Here is a 21693-nt window from a genome sequence, read left to right on the forward strand (position 1 = left end):
ACTGCTCCAGGGTTCCCTGTTCCTCAGCAAGGAGGAAGCCTCTCACGGGAGATGGGGAGCTCCTGACGAGGACCCAGACCCCCACCCTGCAGGCAGCCCCCAGTCCTGAGGATGTTATGGGAGAAGGGGGCTTGTCCCAAGTGACCTCGTGTAAGTAGGAGATCCCAGTGGCCCCCAGTTGTCAGGACGGAGATAGGGAAGCGTGTGGGTGCCTCTTAGGGAAGTTTTTCTGTGAAGAGACCGTGCCTGTGCAGACACGACAACCATGGGGCACCCATGGTGCCTGGCTCACAGCCCAAGGAGGAAGGTACACATGGGCACAGAGTGCAGGCCAGCATCAGCTGTCACCTTTGGGAGGCGAGAATGGGTGAGTGACCCTTGGAGGGGCTGGCGAGCACGGGGATGTTTGCCGACTGGTGGCTTCATCCCAGGCATCCCAGCCCGTCCTCAGGACAGAGCGGGGGCAGGGCAGAGCCTGGACTGCCTGGTCTGAGGTTTGCAGCCATTGCACACCCCCCCGGAGGGTGTCTGTGTGGCCCTGGGCCTGGGCACGTGGGAGTACATCAGCATACTAGGGCTTGGGGGAGGCTCCGCCCTCTCTTCTGGGGACAGCGGCCTGGAACCACCTGCCTCCGCAGCCGACAGCCTTGAAGGGCTGTGGGGTTCCCATGGAGGTCCTGTGGATGCAAGATGACCCTTGGCTTCCCCTGGGAACCTCAGAGCCGCCTCTTCTCTAATTTTCCCAGCCCTGCAGCCCCCAGCCTCAGCTTTGCTCCACCCCTGGCTGCTGCTGCTGCTGCTGCTGCTGCTGCTGCTACTAAGTCGCTTAAGTCGTGTCTGACTCTGTGTGACCCCATAGACGGCAGCCCACCAGGCTCCCCTGTCCCTGGGATTCTCCAGGCAAGAACACTGGAGTGGGTTGCCATTGCCTTCTCGCCACCCCTGGCAGCAACACTCAACTCTGAATTTGACCCTGCAGCCCTCTGCCCCCACACTTGAGATGCTGCCCCTGACCTTCCAGGCCTCTTGTAGCCTGGCCTCTTAGGCCCTCAGCCACGCTGGCTTCCCCTCTGCCGCTGGACACTCTGGGCCTTGGGTGTGACTGTCTCAGGCCCCCCAAATAGTTTCAGGGACATTCCTGGACTCTTGGGCACATGACTCTGATGGGTATCCAGGCCAGAAAGCAGGTGGGGGGTGGGGCAGCTGGCAGGGACAGGGTGTCTGTGTGGGGACCCTGCACAGTCCCCTCAGTTTGTCACCTGTTCCTCACCTGGACTCCATGCATTCATGTAAAAAGCCCAGATAAGGCCAATTTGTGGGGTCTTTTCTGGGCAAAGCAGGCAGGTGGGGCACCTGTCCCCTCCTAGTGCTCCACCATGTCAACCACCACAAGGAGCCCCACGTCCTAGGAGGCGAGCTTGGTGTGGGGCTGGGCAGTGGGCATGGCCCTGGGGTCATAGCTGCAGCTCGTCCATTCATTCATCTCATCTGTTCACCTGGTGCCAAAGAAGCACCCAGAGCCATCAGAGGTCAGCAAGAGGCAGGACCAGCTGTAGAGTTGGGAGGTGGGAGCACAGAGCAGAATGAGCAGGGCCTGAGGATGGGACATGAGAACAGAGGCCCTGGTGGGGCCTGGGCACCGGGCCCCAGAAAGAGCTGGCCCCCAAGGCCAGGCCAACTGGGAACTCGGCTCACTGCTGGGTGTGGGAGGGACAGGACCGGAGGAGTCACCTTGTGGCCAGAGGGCAACTCCGAGCTTTTCAGGAGCCAGAGTGCAGAGGGTGGGGTGGAGGCCAAGCCCAAGTGCACCCCCTAGAGCCCCTGCTGCAGCCCAGCCTCTGTCTCCCAGGCTCTGGCCTGTGGGGCACACCAGAGTTTACACCCATGTTGAGACCTTTCCCCAAACTGGCTGTTCTCTGTGCCCCCTGCAAGACCTCAGAGTCTTGAAGCCAGTCCTCGAACAAGTACTGGGGCTGGGGAGCCATGGCCAGGGTGGGCCCTGTGGGGCAGGCCTGTCCCCTGCTCATTTGGCCAAAAGTAGCTTGTGCCTCCAGCCTAGGACTCCCAGGTGTCCTGAGGTCTTGGGGACCCCTACCATCTGAGAGCCATGATTGGACAGGGGTGGTCACTGCAGGCCTTGCTCTCTGCCCAGTCTGGCAAGTAAGCCCCAGCTTCATGGTCACCTGCCAGCAGCCAGGCTCCCCTCACACGTGCATACACGTGCACACACACACACAGGTGCACACACAGCCAGCCGGAGTAAGCTGGTAAGCAGCTCACCTGCTCACATGAGGCCCTCACGCTCACGAGATGTAGATATTCTTCCCTCGTCATGATGAGAGTGAGCAGGTGTGTGGGGCCAGGGGATCCCTGAGCGCCATGGTCCCGTGTGGTGAGACCTGGCCCCACCCCGATGGCACATCCCTCGGGCATTCCTGTCCCCTCGCCTCGGGCACTGACTGTCCACTGAGGAGCTCGGGGTGATCTCAGAGCTCAGATATTCCCAGAAGCCCTTGGGGAGGTGTGCTCAGAGGACCAGGACACTTCCTGGAGGAGCATCAGACCCTGAGTCACGATACCCGTGGGAACCAGAGCCCCGTCCTGCTCAGGCAGGCCCCGCCCTCACAGAGACTCCCCATCCTCTGGGCCCTCACCAACCCCGCTGGCCCTGAACCCTCGCCAAGCCCCTCACCGAAGCTCTTCCTGCTCCTGGAGCACACAAGGAAGCCCTGGTCCTCTCTTCCTCTCCTGTAGTCGCCCCACACCTCAACCTCCTGCGGCTGCAGTCCTGGCTGCCCCTTTCCTCTCACTCCGGTTCCTCCTGGGGTCTGGGCCCAGGCAGCCTGCTCCAAGGCTGTCAGTGCTTCTCCTAGTGCTCTTGGGGCTGAGCAGCCTCTGGGGGTCCTGAACCATCCGCTGAAGGGTCAGGGTCGTTCCCCACCAGGGTGGACCCCTCTCCCAGCCTCACCAAGCCCAACACTCACTCCCAAAAGGCTCATGATTGGGGTTCCATATCAGGTCCTGGCCCCCAAGGTCAGATCAGGTGCACACTGAAGTGTGGTATGTGAAGCTGGGGTGGGGGGTGGGCAGCGAAGCCACAGGGTGGAGAAGAGAGCCTCCTGTGACCCTGTGGCCAGGAGGATCAGGCAGGCTGACTGTGGGTGGTCACAGCCCATGCCACTGGCTATTAAGGCCCCTCCGGCACAGCCCTCACTCTCTCCATCCTGGCCCCAGACAGGCCTGGGCGCAGGCTGGCCCTGTGGTGTGCTGGGACTCGGTATTAACCTGCTGAAACCGTTCCCTGTTTCCCAGGGAGACTTCCGGATCCCCTGCCTGGGTGGGCACTTCCTTGAGTCCCTTCCCTACCTACGAAACTAAGGTCCCCCCAGAAGATGCTCCCCTGAAACAAGTCCTGTGGCCAGCTTGCTGCCTGACACACCTTCACCCCTGACTCACCCCTCACTCACCCTGCGGGCACTCCCAGCCTGACCTCTCACCCCACTCCCCGGACCCAGAGCAAGGAGTTTTCTCCCAGCCCCCAAAGGCTGCAGGTGGGAAGGGATGAGCACAGCAGAAGCCCATTTGGGGCCCGCTGTGCTTTTGAGTGGCAGCCACATGGATGAGGTGGGTATTGGCGGGGAGGGGCAGGAACAGGGGCTGTTGGGGGAGGGTGTCAGTGAACTGACTGAGTGGGGGGCCTCCTTGCAAGGACCCTCTGGGGGCCCACCCAAGGAGCTCAGGTGCCCCCACCTTGAACAAGGCCAGTGAGCAGGTAGGTCTGTTTCTGGAGTGGCTGCTCCAGCATCTCAGGAGCTGCAGAGTAGGGAGAGGTTTTACCAGGCACCCAGTCACCCGCTGAGACCTGCCCAGACTGCAGAGGCCTACTGACCCCCAGCCCCACCCCAGGTTCTGACCTCTCACTTCTGACTCCCCGCCCTCTACTGCCCAGCCTGCCAGGGAGAGGATGGGAGGCCAGCCAATCCTGGAGGCCCTGGGCCACGCCCTGGCCAGCGTGATCCCAAGCGAGCATATAAATACACCTGCCAGGAGCCCACGCCCATAGAACTCACACCTGTCTCGGACAGCGCTCCACACCTGAAGGAGCGCACACATCCCACACCCCACCTGCCCGGCACAGCTGTGGACGACAGCTCTGGAGAGGAACACTAGTCGGGGAACACAAGCCAGCCTGGACCAGAGGAGACGAAGCCAGCGCTTCCAGGACAAGTGAGCTTGGGGCCTCAGCCTGGCCGAATCAGCCAAGAGGGTCATGCCCGGGCCCCTCTAACCCTGGCTACCAGGTAAGTCCGGCTCAGCTGGCACTCCCGTCTCACCAGTACAGGTTCAGGGTGGAGCACCTCCTCAGAAGGGTGGGGCCCAGTGCCAAGGAACCAGTCATGTGGGGAACAGCTGGGGGAGGACGGCTGCAGTACCCCAGACCCTGCTGAAGCTGTACCTGGCCTGTGGCAGCTGCTGTCACCAAAATACATTGACATCTCACACCTCGATGCCAGAGCACTCGTGACATCACAGTGATACCACCGTGACTCACAGTGGTCACTGTCAGGTGGCAGCAATACCTGAGCCTTTGTGGCACGTCACTGCAAAGTCATTCCACCAGCCCTCCTGTACTGACCAGCCAGTCAGGCTCAGGTCACCTCTGGGGGGCTCATGGGCTCTATGGGGTCATGTGGTCAGGCCTTCCCAAGGCCCCGGCCTCCTCTGTCCATCATAAAGGTGATGGGTGAGTCACCCCCTTACCTGCCCTCCTCCAAGCAGGACCCATGTGGCTGCCTGGGGTAGAGACCTAGGCCCAAGAAGGAGCAGCAGGCAGGTTACCTGAGCCTCATCAGGGAGACAGGTTGGGCCTCCCATGGAGAGGGTAGTAGGTGAGGAGTGGAACATCCCACTGCCTCCTGGATGGCGGCTGTGGCTGGTGTGACCCTCCTGGGTGGCGGGCCAGCCCAAAGAGGATGCCTGGCTCATCCACCCTCCCCGCTCCACTGGCCAAAGGGTGACGAGCATTTCCAGGCCCTGAGGGCCAGCATCAGGCTCTTGTCACCAACCAGACGAGCTGGCCCTACAGGTTGAGGCCACGGTGGGGAGACAAAGCCCCTCCTCAGGCCATGGCCACCACCCTTGCTTAGGCCCCCTGGTCTCCCGCAGCCTGTCCAGCCAGGCCTGGCGCCCACCTCACACAACTGCCTGCCAGTTATTGTGCGCCCACCAAATAAGCCACCCACACTGGAATCTGTGTTTAAACCAACCTCACCTGGCCCAGAGCCACACTCTTCCTGTGACAGCCAGGGGCCCCTCTGAGATGCCTCTTCTGCACCGTGGCTCTTGGTATCAGATGACCAGGGTCCAGCCTGGCAGAGCCCTGATGTAAATAGTAACTGTCGTGGGCTGTTGTCATCATCACTTTTATTTCTGCCCAATGGCACGGTCAGGTAGGCCAGGGCTGGTGGGAGGGGTTCACTGAGCAGTGGCCCACAGGGCCCAGCCAGGCTGGGGCACCCCAGGGTACTGACCCCTGATAAAGCACGTGAGGAGCTGGGGAGCAGGTGGGGGGACTTCAGAGAGGTGCCCACAGGCATCTCTGAGATGATGCAATGAAGAGGGATGGGGAGAGAGTGACTGACTGACCTTGCAGGAAAGGAGCAGTCAAGGTCACTCACAGTGGTCTCCATTGTCCCACAGCCCAGAACCATGTCGTCAGGCCCACAGGTGTGGCACACGACCATGCCGCTTACCAGCAGGAGCAGCCCCACAGCCACAGTGCCCAGGTCCCCCAGCTCAGCCAGCAGCCCCAGGTCTCCGGGCACCCCAGGCTCAGAGAAAGTGGCCTCCCCTCTGGAGTGCTCCATCTGCTTCTCGGGCTATGACAACATCTTCAAGACACCCAAGGAGCTCTCCTGCACCCATGTCTTCTGCCTGGAGTGCCTGGCACGGCTGGCGGCCGCCCAGCCCACAGGCCAGCCAGGTAGCGAGGCTGTGCCCTGCCCATTCTGCCGGCAACCCACAGCTGTACCCGCTGCTGGAGCCCCTGCACTGCGCACCAGCCGCCAGCTACAGGCCCGGATGCCAGCTCACCTGCAGCAGGAGGAGCCTGTGTGGTTAGAGGGTACCAAGCTGTGCTATTACCCATCGCCCTCTGTGCCTGGCCCGGTGGAGCCCGGCTTCATGTGTGTGGACATAGGCCCAAGCAAGCCCCCTGAGCCTGCTGTGCCTGTGCCCACCCCAGACCCCGCCCACCGTCGGGGGCCCCTGGCCCGCTGCTGGGCGCGCTGCAGGGACTGGAGGCGCGTGGCGCTCATCACAGCCCTGCTGCTGGTGCTCTTCTGTGTGGTCCTCTGGCCCGTGCAGTGCGCACTCAAGACTGGGAGCCTGCGCTGCCTCCCCCGGCCACCCTCCACCGCCGCCACCACCTCCTCGCTCGGGTCCCTGGCGTACAATTAGTGTCACCACTTCCACCCACCCCACCCCTCCAGGATCCCAGAGGAGCCCCCACATCTCTGAGGAACCCCACCCCATTCAGCACACACAACCCCCCGCTCTCTGGGGCTGGGTCCTATGGGGTGGACAAAATGGTCCCTGGAGCATCCAAGAATCAGATTGCTATGGGCTCCAGAGACCACCTCCCTAACCCCCATCTTGCAGATGGGGAAACTGAGGCCCAGAAGAGACAGCTTGGCAAGGCCCCTCCCTGTCCACACTGTGAATCACCTGTAGGACCTACCCCTTGCTGAAAAGGGAGGGGGCTTGCCACCCTCATCTTATTTTCACATTTCACCATGGCTCCTCGCTTCCCCAGGCAGGGCTGGCCCCTTCCCTTGGGTGGCCATGGGGACAGAGGGCAGTGGCAGGGAGCCCAGCTCCCCAGTGCCCATCCTGCCCTCCTGAATTGTACATTTTTAAATAAACTATTTTGTACCCACAATTGATAAGGGGTCCTCACCCTCTGTGTTCTTTCCTGTACCATTAAGCCACTTTTTCCAGAAAAGCCCAGTCTGCCCCTTCCACAAAGGCTCTGAATCCAAAGGACACCTCCTGGATTGGACTCCCAGCAGCCCCTAGCGTGTGTGGCCCAAGTTCTAGGGGGTCCAACTCCGGTCCTGCCTGGGCTGTGGATGGGCTGGAGCAGTTCTGGGCTTGGCTGCCTCCTGGGGCTGGGAGGCTGCCTGAGGGAGACAGTGAGGGCCGGGAGCACCTGGGGCAGGGGGTGCCGGGATGGGGCCTTGGTCTGGTCCAGAGTCCTCCTTCCCACCCCCACTGTGCTCACAACAGGCTACAACCCCCAGAAGTCATGATCCCACAGCCCTGCCCAGAGCCCTGAGTGGAGGGCTACAGGACCTCACGACCCCTGGGAACCGAGGCTCAAGGGTGCACAGAAGCGGAGGTGGCGACAACCAGCGTATCCTGACGATCTACAGGCCTCGGGTTCCTCCAGCAGAGGAGGGCCAGACCTGGCTGGTGAAGCGAGCATCCTGGGGGATGGGCGGGAGTCCTGCCACCCCACCCTTCCCCCACCCAATACTGCTATCAGTCCAGGAATCCTGCACCGCCAGGCTGGCATGACGAAGAGAAGCCAAGCCGGTTCTGGCTTGCATAGGTCTCAGCCTCCTCATTCCTCACCCCAAAACCCAGGACTTCCTGCTCCAACCAGCTGTGCCTGTGGCTCAGAAAGACCCTGGGGAATTGGGCCCAGTCATGGGGACCCACAGGTACCCTTTCTCCAAGCCCCAGCAAAGATGCAGAACTGAGAAGGCATTTTACTGAGGAGACCAGAAAGTCACAGGGCCATCCATAATGGGAGGGTGCCAGTGTGGACCACAAGCCAGTGATATCGCATCGTCACAAACAAGTCATGCTCTCATGGAGTCTCGCCCTCCTCACTGTGGTCAGATGAGCATGTCACATATTCCCTCATTTAACAAGCATTTATCTACGCATGACTGCAATGTGACAGTCTGGGTTAGGTCTGGACGTGGCAGGACTGAGCCACTGCCAGGCCACAGCCTAGACCACGGCTGTAGGCAGGGCTGAGAAGTAACTCTGAAGGGGCGGGGGCACTCAGAAAGCAGGGAGAGGGTCACAAATGCTGGTGAACAAACTGGCACTCACTAGCTGGTCTCGTGTCCCACATTTAGAGTGACCCTCAGACATGTAGCACACATGTCTTCACCGCAACGTGCAGTTGGTCACTGGCGGCCTCCCAAACTGAGTCAAACAGCAGCCCTGCAGCTCTGCCTCCCCTCCTCCAGGAGTGCCAGGGCCACGGGATCTGCCCGCCCCTCACCATTTCTGGGCGTGCAGACCTGGTTAGGGAGGGTCTGAGGGGCAGACCAGGGACCCCACCCCCATCCCCACCCCGACTCCGCGGCGCTCAGGGCTGGGCGCCTGTCTGCACAATCCTAAACAGTCCTTTGGAGGAACGCGGAGGCCGGGCTTGCTGGGCTCCCGCCTTCTTGCACGGCTCCAGCCCCACTCGGGGCACGTGCACGAGGGGCTCTCACGGCTCTAGGCCCTGCAGGTTCTCATATTCGTGGCGGGGGGCCTCCCGGGTCCTGCAGGCAGAGACAGAGTTCGACTGGGGCCCACCTGCGATCCCGCCCCCTCGCCCCGGTCACGCCCCCGAGCCCGGGCCACGCCCCCGAGGCCTTCCTGTTCCCCTCCCCTGCCCCGCCGCCGCCCCCGGCCGGGACTCTGCCCTCCACAGTCCCTGATGCTCCACTCACGCCGCCGGCGCCCGGGACGGTGCGGGTCCGGGGCTACAGCCGGGGTCGACGGGCGAGACGCCCAGGTTCAGCGAGCCGCGCTCCTCCTGCCGCTCGCGCTGAGGGGAGGGGCCCCTGGTCACCATGGTGACGCCAGCGCAGGCTCCGCCCCGGCCCGGCCCCGCCCCCACAGGCTTGCGGAGGCGCAGCTGTTCGCCCTGGATGTACCGCTGCAGCGCTAGGTACACGAACTTGTACTGCGCCTCGGTCTGCACCATCCCCGAGCGCTGCCGCCGCACCAGTTGGATCGTCTTGGGGACGTCGATGTCGCAGTCTAACCCTGGGGAGGAGCGTGCTCAGGGCGGAGAGGGGCCGGCAGGGAGAAGGTGGGATGGCTAGATGCAACGAGCGGTACCGGCAAGCGCAGGGGGTGGGGCTACGTGGGGCGGGGCCTGCCTGGGGCGGCTCACCCTGCCTGCGAATGACGTCCACCAGGATGTCAATCACAATGATGGTGCCAGTGCGTCCGATGCCAGCGCTGTTGGGACGGACCAAGGAGGCCTGTGGCTAGTTGACAGGACAGAGCCGTGGCCCCTTTCCCTGTCGCACCTGTACCGCTGGCCCCGCCCCATCCCCTGTCGCACCTGCAATGGACTACCATGGGTCCGGCCCCCGGCATGCTGCTGTGGGTCCGGTTCACCTCTTCCAGGAAGCTAAGGACGCCGGTGGGCTCGGCCGGGACGCCGTGGTCCGGCCAACTGAAGTACTGGTAGTGTTTCACTGTGTGTGGCGACTCCTCCTAGGCAGGGTGGGCTGGTGAGTGCCAGCTGGGAGGTCTGGGCTGTCCCAAGCACCTCGGGCTGCTGTGACCCTTGGTTGGGAGGGGCACAGGGACTGAACTGGGGAGAGACAGGGCGAGGCCCAGCGGGGTTTGCCAGAAGGAGTGACCAGCAGGGCCCAGACAGAGCTGGAGGGAGTGGGAGGAAAAGATGGGATTCAGGGTTTGGAGGACCTGCGCTGCCCGGGGAAAGGAAGAAAGACGGTCCTGGGGAGGAGCAGCTTCCAGGAAGTGAATTCTATTTAAGAAGGGCTAAACACAGAGGCTTGCAGGAGCCCCGGTGGTTATCAAAGGAAACTGGCCAGGAGGGAAATGTGCCTGGGAGGGGAACTGGCCAGGAGGGAAATGTGCCTGGGAGAGAAACAGGCACCAATGGCATACAAAGAAGGCCGAAGGTACTGAGATGCCCAGGGAGGAACTGGAAGAAGAGGCCTATATGGGTGTGAGGCCACCCTGGAGCCAGACAGCTGGGTTGAGAACTTGCCTGACTGGGATCACTGCCCAGCATGGCCCAGGCCAGGACTTTGCCCAGTGGGTTGAGCCATGTGGAAGCCACCAAAGCTAGTGGCTTTGGGTGGAGGCTGGGCCAGCCCAGCACAGACCTGGAGACTTCCTGAGCACATCACCCTAGCCCTGAGGCTCCCGAGGCTCTTCAGGCTCACCTGGTCTGGCCTCCACACCTGCAGCTCCCGCACACAATAGCCCTGGGCCCAGTGCTCAGCCATGTTGCACACGTGAAGGTGGCCGTACTCTTGGCTGCCGTGCAGCTCTGGCCAGTATCGGAAACACTTGTTCTGGGGGGTGGGGGCATGGCATTAGCCATGCTGGAAGACCACCAGCACCCATGCCCCTCCTCCCTGCGGGGCACACATAGGGTCTCTCTAGGGCCCTCGCCGTGCCCCAGCATCTCTAAGACTGAAGAAGCAAAGCTGGGCCAGCTCCAACACAGATCCAGTGGGGCACATGGCAGGAGGAGGGGAGGAACATGAGCTGGAGCTCCTACCCGGCCTCGCTCCACCTCCCTGGTGGTCATGACGATGACATGTGTGTTCTCCTGGTGCACCATGGCCCAGAAAGCAGCCACTGTAGTCGGCAGACAGCCCTGGGTGGCGATGTACACCTTGCCCAGTCCATGGCCTGGCTTCTCCTCTGGGTCACTCTGAAAGGTGGGGTCAGCTGCCTGCTGTTTCCAGGAATTAAAGTGCCAGAGGACCAATTCAAGTTGATGCAAATGATATGCAAAGTAGCCAAAGTGGCTCACACACAGACCATGGAGGGTGGAAGGGGCTTAGGACCAATATTTAATCCAGCAGTTTCTGGATTGGCCCCTCTGAGGACCCAGTGCAGACTACTGCACCCTTCCTGAGTATCTGTTGTCTTTCCAAAGTCCACAGACCATTCCAGGAGCTCCAGGCTCATTATTATGGGGAATGGAGTGACCAGGGTTTGATTCATGTAGGCCACAGGTGCAGCAGGCCAAGTACCCACCCTGATGTAGTTGGCATTGATGTAGTCGGCTCCAGGCACTCTGTCATCCACATCATGAAGGATGACACGAGTGGTATCAACTGAGAAGGGAAGATGTAGCTCAGGTCTCCAGGGAAGAGGGATCCCCGCTGACCTGTGGTGAGCAGAGGCAGAGGACGAAGGGGCAAGAGAGGGCATCGCACCAGTGGTGGGGAATGACCCCTGCCTCCACCCCCAGGACCCCTCTGCCAGATAGGCCCTGCACTTGGTGGGTGAGGACCTGGTCCCCATGTGACCCCAGCCCCAGCCTCACAGGGAAGGATGTTCTTGTATCGATTCTTGGGCTTGTTCTCCGGCCGCTGGCCTTCCTTCCGGGGGTACAGGAGCCGGCATTCCTGCTGCTGCAGCATCTGGAGGAGTGGGGCTTTAGCCTGTGGCCCCAGAGCCCTCAACACCCGCCATACACGCCCTGACCCACACCCCTCTGCTGGCCCTTGCCACAGCCCAGAGGACGGGAGTCTGAAGGGGGGCAGTGGGCAGCAGGCCGACACCTCGAACTCCTCCCAGAAGCCCTGCTTGGCCTTCTCGCTGGCATCCGTGGCCTCGCTGAGCTCCTGCACACGGCTCTCAATGCTTGCAGCGCTGATTCTCGTGGCCTTGAGGGGCTGGCAGGTAGAGGCTCGAGTCCAAGCTTAGCAAGGCCCAGTGGACCCCAGAGCGCCCTGGCCCCCACCCTTGCCTTCAGCCACCCTGCCCCAGGGGCTATGCCAGAGTCCCTTGTCCTCCAGAGGGAGAAGCTCACTCAGACCCCAAGGTTCAGGTGCCTGGGGACATACCTGCCGAAGATGCACCACAACCCCTGACCTCTCCACCATGGGGTTCTTCCTGTAGCGCTCCACCAGATCTCCAAGGGTGTCGAACTGCTCACCACCTCCCACGTCGTACTTCCCATCTGGCTGTGGGGTGGCAGTGAGGGCCTGGTGGCTACCCCCTCCCCAAGCCACACCCCAAACCCCACCCCGCCTCTTACCTGGAAGTGGATCATGATGTGGGTGACACGCGGCTGGCGGTCCACCCTGTCCAGCTGCTGTGTGAGCACTGACAGCACAAAGTCCCCAGGTTTGCTCTGACTCTCCCGAACCAGGAAGCTGCCTGGACGCCCTTTCTCCATCAGCAACTTCTCAGCCTCCTTACCAGACAGATGCCCATGATACCACCTGGCCCAGGGCAGCACACGTGAGAAAGGAGGCCCTGGACTGGCCAGGTGAGGGGCACAGACCCACAAGTAGCTGAAGTCTCTGAGGCACAGACACCAAGAGAGACACACACCCACCTAGACCTCGTGGGCCCCGGGCAGCACCCACACCCAAGCCAACCTGGGTCAGCCCTGCCCACCTCTCGGACCCTTCTGCAAGCCTCCTCCAAACCTCCTCCAACCCAGAAAGCAACATGAGGCGGGACCCTCAGGCCCTGCAGGGCCCCAGGGTGGCCACCAGGTGGCAGCCTAGTCCTCAGCAAGGAGTGGGCCAGGCCAGCCCCACCGGGCTTCCTCAGCCGGCACAGCTGGCTCAGGCCTCCGCAGTGCAGCCAGGGAAACCGAGGCTGGGAGACCTACTCTCCCCAGGTCACCAGGCAGGCAGGCAGACAGGAGGCCGGCTGCAGCTCTTCCACAGGCACCCCTCTGTAGCTGGTGCCTGAGACCTGGAGAACTGAGGCCAAAACCCCTGAGGAGGGAGTGCTTTATACTCCCTCAACTCTGCCACAGTGGTGCCCAAGCCTGACCTTGAGTCCTGGGGGCAGAAGAAATCCAGAGGCCGTGTCCATCGACCCCTGCCCCTCGGACTCTCGCACACACACAAGTGCGGACACAGATGTCGGCCAGATGTAGACACAGCCGCTCACCGTTCCGACGTGGGGTCCTGGCAGCCCAGCGGGTGCCGGAGCTCCACGGGGGCCCCGCCACGCTCTCGGAGCAGCCCCCCATGCTGGCCTGTGTAGTGCTGTACCAGCTCAGCCAGCGTCGCGAACTTCTCCCCTCCATACAGATCGTAGTAGTCACCTGTGTTCTGGATCTTGATGTGAGTCACCTCATTATGGCGCCTGAAAGGGCCAGTGCACCAGCTGCCATCAGGGCCACTGTTCTCACCAACCACCCTCCTTCCCATGAGCACTCAGCTTCCCAAATAGCCCCAGGGGAGTTCTTGCCCTGATTTCTTGGCCTCTGCCATCCCTCTGCCCAGAACAGCCACAGTCAAGGTCAGGTCCCTCCCTTCTGCAGGTTCCTGCCCAGTTAGTGTCCAGGCCTCATCCTGGGTGGTGGGCACCCTGCCCCCATTGCCCCCAGGGAAGCCAGTACTAGGTTTGGCGACTACAGGCTTAACTCTCCCTTGGCCTGGTGGCCGAGGCTGGGGCAGCCTCTCAGGACAGACTCTGCCTCACCCCAGCCCACCTCTCCAGGGGCTCTGAAGGACAGGGGGCTGGACTGCTTCTCCCAGGTGCCCAGTGTGGCTGGGGAAGCCCCAGGTAAGAACAGAATGCCTGTCTCTCAGGGGAGGGAAATCCACCCTGAGGACTTGTCCCACCTGCTGCCTCAGGTTTAGCAGAAAACCCAGAAAAACTTGGAGTGCTTTTGGAAGACCCCCCCCTCCCCAGACTCTAGACTGACCTGCCTCACACAGGGTGGACATGGGTCTGGCTGTCCACTCTGCTGGTCATGGCCCCTCCTGCCCATCCTCCCTACACATTGGCTCTTGTAGGGCTCTGGGCAGATCTCCAGTGAGTGACATCCCCAGCAGATGGGGGTACAATTACGGCCAGTGAGGACCCTCAGAGGGATGAGGGCATCTCGCTGACCAGGGCCCACCACACTGAGCCATCCCTGAAGGTCTAAGTGGCCCCTCCTGCCCAGGGGCCACCTGGCCAGAACACCAGACCCCCCAGATCTTGCATGTCTAGCCCCCAGCAGAGGTCCCTGCTGCTCAGAATGCTGTCCACCAGCCCTCTGGGAGCACTAGGGAGCCTGACCCCCTGCTATGCCCTCAGCTGAGGTTATTCTCACCCCTTGAGGTCCCCCGGGGCCTCAGGCCTGTCCACCCTGCACCACCCACCCACCTGACAGACAGTGTGAAGCCCCCGGGGCAGCTCTTGCTGGGTCTTGCCAGGAAGCTTCCGTGCTGGCCACTGGACATGAGTAGCTGCTCAGCCTCAACTCCACTGATGTTGGGGTGAAACCACCTGAAATGAAGAGGGAGAGCTGCTGATTAGCTGGGAGATACTGGGCCATCCTGACCACACCCACGATGCCCTCTGGGGTGCCCTGTGCCCACCCCCATCCTTGGGCTGTGACCACAGAGTCTAGGGTCTGTGGGGAAGGAGGTGAGGCTGGGAGCGACCAGGGACATAGATGGGCAGAACCTTTCCCACAGTGGCAGGTGGGCAGGGCAGACATCCCCTCCCAGAACACCAGCAGGAACCTCAGCCCTCTGCCGTCTCTCCCCAACTCACTGCCCACCGGGCGTCCCAGCTTGACCAAAGGCACTCGGGATCCCCCATGGCCACCCAGAGCTCCCTTCCTCCCCTCAAAGCCCGGCAGCGGACCGCGGGGCCCCCGCCCCTCCCACCTTCTCCACTCTCTCCCAAGGCACCCTGGCAGGTCTGGTCAGTCATTTGAGCAACGCCCCTGGGAGAAGAGCACAGCCCACAGGCCCAGGTCCACCCTCCACCTGCTGCTGCCCACCAGCCTCCGCCCCTCACCACACAAGGCCATGCACCGCAGGGCTCCCTGTACCAGCTTTCTCTACTCCTGGCCCACATTGCGTGACTGAGACCCTCTCCCCTCACTCTTGGATGCGTGTTCTGCTTCATTGTTCTTCATAGCACTGAAAACCGTCCTGACATACATATTTATTGGCTTATCTATCTCCTACGGGAGGATTTACGGTCCACAAGGGGTGAAAACATTCTGTGCAGGGTGTACACCAGGGTATAAAACAGAGCCTGGGGATTAACAAACAGACATGAATTCAGAAGTGAATGATTAATGAACCTAAGATAGGTGGGTGGTGGGTGGTGGGTGAGGAGCAGGTGGCTGGCAGGAGCAGGTCAGGAAGGCCAGAGAGTCATCATTTATTCTGCTGGGGGTCCAGGCTGAGAGGGGCTCAACTCTGCCCTCCCCTGCTGCTGCCCTGGGACCACCCTTCACAGTTATCCCCATGAGATGGGGGGACAGATCAGGGGGCCATCATCAGGGCTCCACAGGTGCCCACTGCTGAGATCATAACTGCTGTTTTCTTTACCTGGGTGGCTTCTTTTGTCCAGTTAGGGCAAGAATTTCTGGGCCAGGGATTAAATCTACTCGTGTGGTGGCCCCAAAGCATCTCAGGGCAGGGACCTGGCTTGACCCCCCAGCGGGACCCTGTAACACAGTGTCTGGACTTCCACCGGCAACAGTGAGTCTCCCATAGAGGCACAAAGGTCACTGCAGGAGGGTCTTGCGCCGTCTGGTTCAGAGGTGTGTGTCCCTGGTTCACTGTACAGATGATACACGGTGTCCAGGGTGGTCCTGCCCCTGTCCTGCCTCCAGTGGGACACCAGGGCCCCTGACTCCAATTCTGCCACCTGCCACCTCCAGGCCCCACCCAGCTGTTCGCTGTCATAACCTGGCCACAAGTGAGGCAGGGGCTGACATGCCCTGGACAGACCCTATCCTGTCCTGTCCTTGCAGATGGCCCCGCACCATCCTGCTCCACTGAGATCTTTCTGTAATGGGAGTCAGTTCACGCCTCTTCCAGGCCCTCCTGCCCCTCCCTCTGCCCCATCCTGTGCTCCGTTTGCCCCTGCCTTCAGCTGCTTCCTTACTCCTCCAACAAGCCATCTGTGCTCAGTCTATACCTCACAGTCTGATGCTCAGCCCAGGGCAGGTGTGGGGCGTGCAGGTGAATGGGTCAAAATTGAGCACAATCATAATCCCAGTTCCTGGGTCACAGTGGCCACAATTCACTGCTGAAAGCCATGTATGGCCAGTGGAGGCTGTCGACCGCATGTGGGAAAGAATCATCTCCACCATCACAGAAAGGATGGTCCTGCACTGGTCCACACTGCTGAGTCCCCACAGGACAATTTCCCTGGGCTCTCAGGGTCTCCTCCAGCCTTCTGGGGCTGGTGGTCAGGTCTCCTCCAGAAGCACAACCTCCACTTGGGAGTTCCCCACACTCTGACCTGGTTCCCCACCTCACCTGGCCTGGGTCCCCTCCTTCTGACCCTATGGTGTCGGAACCTCCCCACTCTGCCCTCCATGTGTTGCCACATCCACACACCAGGGATATAGCCCTACCTGGGATCTGAGCTTCAAGCTCACAGACACAACCCTTTCCAGCATCTCTGTCTGAAAAGGTAACAGCATCTCTGTCTTGACATTTCCAAGATTTAAAAGTCCTGACAAGGCCCCTGAGGCCCTGTCCCACACAGTCCTCACTTAGTGAAGAGAGTCACTGCCTGACATTGCCCAGGTCCCTGCCCTCAACTCCCCAGCACTCTCCCAACGCTGCACCCTCCTGTCCTGACTTCCAAACGCCCCAGACCAGACCCAACCACTTCTCCCACTCCCCTGGGACCAGTGCCCACTGGCTCTTGCCTGGACTGCAGTGTTGATTTCAGGCCTCATCCGTGACCCCCAGCTGAGCCACGGCAGACAAACAGGTTCTCAGAAAACATACATCAGAGCCGCGTAAGCCTTCTCAGTGGCCCGGTGTGGCTTTCAGGATGCTTGCACACCTCAAGGACCCTGCCCCCACTGGAAAGCACCCTCCCATCCCGTTGTTCATCTCTCTGTTCTCCAACCTCACCCCTCATCTGGCCACCTCCGGCTGGTCCTGCAGGCCATGGCTCACACTTCCTCTCTGTTCATTTTCTGAGAGACACAGCCCAGCCCCCACCCTGCAGCACTGCAGCTGCATCTCTGCCCCTCCTTCCATGCGTGACAGCTGGAACAGCAAGCAGACAGGTGTGTACAGGCTTCTGAGTTTACCTGTCCCCCACCCCCCGCCATGTCTTCACCATCAGATGTGAACTACGGGGAGGGCAGGGTCCATTCTGACCTCCATGGCTCCCCAGGGTCCATGTTCTGAGAGGTTCTGAGAGGCCCAGAAGCCCAGGTGACCTGCCCAGGGCCACCCAGCACTCCCATTCAGCTCTTCCAGGGGGAGGGAGGTATCCTGCCAGCCAGTCACTTCCTGGGCATGTTTTGGGCCTGGGGTCTCAAGCTCCCTCCCATGCTGGCTCTAGAGGGGTAGTTTTTGTTGAGTAGTCCAGCAGGTGAGGCTGCTAGGGAAGGTTTCCTGGGCTAAGAGCTGCTGCAGGATGAGTTCTAGGGCCAGTCACAGAAGAGCAGGCCAGGCCACCAGGAGAAGGGTGAAGGCTTCCTGCTGCCAGAGCCACTGCAGTGAGGAGGTGGTGGGGGACTGGAACCCAAAGGAAGGTTTCTGACCCCCATCCTGGGGCCACCAACTCTGCTGAACTGCATCCTATCCCAGATGCCCACCCCCAGGCCCCAGCAGCCTCCGAATCCAGTCCGAGATGGGCGATGCCCAGAATGTGGGGGTAAGGGTAGAAGGGGCACCCAAGCCACAGAGCAGGGAGAAGGACACACTGCCCTTTTGGGGACTCTTGCTCATACTTTCTGTCCCTCTGTCCTCCCCACAAGCTGCCCGCTGTCTGTCAGGTGGAAATCCCCAGAGGGAGGGCATCCTGAGCCGTCACAGCAGCTCATACCACTGCCTGCCTGCAACCCCAGGCTGAGGCAGGTTTCACACCCCCCACTAGGTTGAGAGGTGGAGTCAGGTGTCCAGCAGGTTGGTGCAGCCACAGCCCTGGCTGCGGGGTGGGAGGAGGTGGGAAGCTGCAAGTCCCATTTCCAATCTCCACACTAGGGTCACTTCTGTGCCAAAGAGCTCCCTGCTCTGTGGCAGGTCAGTGACTCAGTTCTGCCCTTGTCACATGGTCAGGCAGGTCCGGGAGAGGGGCAGGTAGGGTGGGCAAGATACACTGGGCTCCCCACCGAGTCAAACAGCTTGGGCCCTTTAAGGTCCAACTGAGTCTGGTCGATGCTCAGGAGCCCAAAAACAGCCCAGCCTGAACCCACTGGCCAGTGTCTGGTCCAGCTTTCTGTGTGGCCTTGGTGTCTCATCAATAGATGGGACACCCTGTGACCCTGGGAGTTCCATGAATGGCTTGTGGACATGCTATATACATGGTACCTGCAGGAAAGACACTGTTGGGATGATGGGAGATACACAGAACAGAGGGGAGGGCCCCAGGCTGGAGCTCCAGGGCTGAGGACCACAGAGCACTGTTAGTGTCTGTCTCCAGCTCCCTACCCCTAGCCCCTTCTGGTCCCTGTTTATGCAGGCCTGTCCTGTCTGTGCAGAACTGAATTAACCAGAGACATGCTTTCCTCTCCAACATGGAACACAGGGAGAACTCTAAGGGGCTTAGCAGACCCCCATAGGACCCAGCCCCCTCCCAAGCACCAATATCAACACATCAAACCTCAATGCTAGGCAAGACCTGAGCTCAGCCCTGCCCACAGCCGGAGTCCCGGGGTGAGTGGTGGCAATGGTGATGCCCGTTGACCCACAAACCACAGGGCAATGGGAAGGGGCCGCTGGGTGAGAGCAAGCAGGAGGGGGGATGTGTTTCGCTTGGGATTTGGTTGGGCCTGCCCAGGCCTGATAGGGCTGTGGGCAGTGACCCAGGGGTCAGAGGAGTGACAGTCCAGATGGTCATCACAGGGTGGGGCGGGAGGGTTGGCAAGGGCAGGCAGAGCCCCACCCGGGGCTTTCCCAGGCTGGCCCAGGGTCACATGAACATGACACAGACATGACCTTTTCTGAGCACCAGAACTTGCCTGGGGAACCAAGAAATGAGGCTCAGGGGAGCCTGAGAGTCATTCCAAACAGATCCCAAATGCCCTCCTCCCTGATCTCCAGCTGGATGTTACATCTTGGAACCACAGGGCTCTACGCTGACAGGTTCTTGGAGATCAACTCACTGCTACTGTTCCTGAGCCTTACAGGGCCATTGGCCCTGCCAGAGGCCACCTTGCCAGGCCCACCACACCCCCTGTAGGGATTCTGGGGCCCTCACCACTGAGGCACTGCCCTAGACCCGAAGAGCAGATCTTGTCCAGCCCCTCACTGATCTAGGGAGTCATTCGGGGTCTTAGGGCAACCCCTCCTGTGACCCCCCAGCCTCACCGAGCCCCAGAGAGAGGTGTTCTGGATGTACCAAGTGCTAGGAAGTGGTGACAGGCGTCTCACACCTGTGTGGCTCCCCACTGACATCCACATCCAGCTAGAGTCTGAGCTCACATGAGTGTGTGCACAACCAGGGAGTGGGGACCTGGTAGAAAGGGCAGGAAGTGCCCCTTCCTGCACATGCCCAACCTTTCTTCTTCATGGGGGCAGAGCTGCGTCCTGTCCTGGGTTGCACACACACCGTTTCCAGGGATCTCGCCCCTAAACCTGGCCCTTAGGAGAGCCTGGGAAGGGAAGAGCCTACCTTGCAGGTCAAGGGGCTTCCAGGATGCTCCCAGTCCTGAAACTGGAAAGGGCAGACCACCAGGTGGAAAACATCTCTGGTGGCCAAAAAGAAGGCAAGAAGTCCAGGAGAGTGAGAGAGAGAGGGTCTGTCAGTGACTTGACACCTGCTGTCCACTCTAGGCTCCAGTGGCTACCATGCAAAAGCACCATCCATTCCCTAGGGTCAGGGAACCTCTGACCTCCACCCAGGCCCAGCCCCAGATTGAAAGAGTCCTTTCCACCGGCCAGAGTAAGGCTAGGCCTCACTGTCCCAGGACCCAGGAATCTGGCCCTGGCTGTGGAGATGTCACATGTCACATGTGGAGATGACATGTCAGAAGGTCAGGCCTGGGGTCCACCGGTCAGGAGCAGGAGATGTCCCGGGTCGCATCTCTCCCGCACCCCCTGTCCGCACCCGTTGGCCCGAAGCGCATGTGGTGGGGTTCAGCGTCAGGCCACCGGGTGGCCAGGCTCACCTGCGCGAGGTCATGTCTGCGGGGCTCCAGCTCTCTGGTAGCTCTGAGGGGGCCCCGCCTACCCAGAGGATCCTCCCATCAGAGCCCCGCCCACCGGGACCCGCCCCGTCCAAGGAGCCGCGCCCATCGAGAGGTCCCGCCCCTCCAGTATCTCCCTTAAAGGAGCCGAGCCCTCAGGTCTCGCTGCCTTGCTGGCAGGTTGGGTTAATAGCACCAGTTCCTAAGGTCGCTCCGAGCTTCAGGAAAAGGGGTTCACACCATATTATGGGCTCAGAGGGCGCAGGTGCCAGGCGGCCCTGGACGGAGCTGCACGGAAAGTGATTAATTATGGGTCCTGCTCGTTTTGGTGCTTTCCTTCCAAGAACCTTTCTGGCTCCGCCTCTGTCCTGAGGGAGGAGGGGCTGCACTCCCCACACCCTGGAGGGAGGGGCTGGGAGCGAGAGAAGCGGGCGGAACAGGCCCCACCCGACCTGTGTCCCAGAGACGGCCCCAAAGGGGCGGAGGTGGGAGCCCACCTGATAACTGGGCCCTTTCGTCTTACCCAGTCCTATGTTGCGCTGCTAAGTTCCGTTCTAAGTTCCCTTCTCCCACCTCTGCCACTCTTCCTAGGCAATGCTGACACCTCTCTCCGTGGGCCCTTTACTCCTGCTACAGATGCCCCTGCCAGGTCCAATTGTCCCCGGTGCCCACTGGCCAATCGCGTGGGGGCTCCACCCTTCCTTGCCTGAGCTCCTGAGCTCCTAACTTTGGGATCCCCATTAGGAGCCTCAGCGCCTGCCCAGCACCCCAGCCCCTCCCCTTCTCAGGAGTGGTACACCACACCATGGCTTGGGACCTGCTGCTTGCAACCCTGATCCCAAATCCCCACCCTGAGCTCTTCCTCCTCATGCTCCTGACAACTTTGAAGGCCCGGCACCCTCAACACTGGTTGCCTTGAGAGCCCCTCCTGGAAGCATCAGCTCCCAGAGCACCCATTCCTGGTCCTCCCAGCATGGAGGTCTCCTCTCCCCTCATTCAGCACCAAGCAGAGCCACCTACTCCCCAGTGTGCCTGGCCTCAGCCCAGACTCCCCTCTGCCTGGTAACCCTTGGCCTTGTGGATTCCATTCAGGTGGCCTCAGCTCCTCAAACCTAGCCACTCCAGATGCTGCAGGACGGCCCCCCTAGGTGCTTCAGCACCTCAGTCAGTGTCTTCTCCACCCCATGTCCAGCCCAGCACAGGCCCACCCCATCCCCACCCACCAGGGTTCCCCCCACCCCATCCTGACTCCCCCACAGGCCCCCTTTACCCTTAGTATAGCCAACCTGCTGTCCTCATAGCTCCTCTTCCCACCCTGTGCTCAGACACACAGATGTAGGCAGATATGTGTGCAAATATGCACACATGGCAGGACTTGCCATCCCTAAGGAGGCTACCTGGGGTGCAGGCCTCATGGATCCACCTGGCCAGCTCCACGCACAACAGTGTGCACACTCACTGTGCAGGGTCTCCTTGCCAAAAGCAGCCCCCAACCCAGCACCCTTCCTCCATCCAGAGCCACCTAAAGGAGGTTGAAGCCTGCACGCCACCATGGAGCTGGGCATCATGGCGCTCTCAGGACAGAAACCAGCCAAGTGGGA

General features: G+C 61.1%; 2 protein-coding genes across 13 annotated transcripts; one reads left to right on the forward strand and one right to left on the reverse strand.

The window, feature by feature from the left end:
• The first annotated feature begins 87 nt into the window (after positions 1-87).
• RNF223 (ring finger protein 223) lies at positions 88-6940 on the forward strand. Of its 2 annotated transcripts, none has more exons than XM_015475197.3 (2): positions 88-4301; positions 5701-6940. In XM_015475197.3, the coding sequence occupies exon 2, from the start codon at positions 5710-5712 to the stop codon at positions 6457-6459; it is 750 nt and encodes a 249-aa protein (XP_015330683.1). In that variant the 5' UTR covers positions 88-4301; positions 5701-5709; the 3' UTR covers positions 6460-6940. The 2 variants fall into 2 exon arrangements, with proteins under 2 accessions (XP_015330683.1, XP_059731766.1); XM_059875783.1 differs by lacking the exon at positions 88-4301 and adding an exon at positions 4308-4744.
• Positions 6941-7752: 812 nt separating this feature from the next.
• Positions 7753-21675, reverse strand: LOC526769 (tyrosine-protein phosphatase non-receptor type 11). Of its 11 annotated transcripts, XM_015475232.3 has the most exons (14): positions 20075-21675; positions 14134-14256; positions 12925-13122; positions 12053-12239; positions 11859-11978; positions 11574-11687; positions 11336-11432; positions 11044-11123; positions 10559-10714; positions 10218-10349; positions 9362-9516; positions 9188-9255; positions 8739-9057; positions 7753-8567 (listed from the first exon to the last, which is right to left on the reverse strand). In XM_015475232.3, the coding sequence occupies exons 1-14, from the start codon at positions 20086-20088 to the stop codon at positions 8513-8515; spliced, it is 1818 nt and encodes a 605-aa protein (XP_015330718.2). In that variant the 5' UTR covers positions 20089-21675; the 3' UTR covers positions 7753-8512. The 11 variants fall into 11 exon arrangements, with proteins under 11 accessions (XP_015330718.2, XP_024832583.1, XP_059731759.1 ...); XM_024976815.2 differs by having other exon boundaries at positions 10559-10738; positions 11336-11687; XM_059875776.1 differs by having other exon boundaries at positions 8739-8836; positions 8946-9255; positions 10559-10738; positions 11336-11687.
• Between the last annotated feature and the right edge of the window lie 18 nt (positions 21676-21693).

Source organism: Bos taurus, chromosome 16, assembly GCF_002263795.3.
Source record: "Bos taurus isolate L1 Dominette 01449 registration number 42190680 breed Hereford chromosome 16, ARS-UCD2.0, whole genome shotgun sequence".
Classification (NCBI taxonomy): Eukaryota; Metazoa; Chordata; class Mammalia; order Artiodactyla; family Bovidae; genus Bos; species Bos taurus.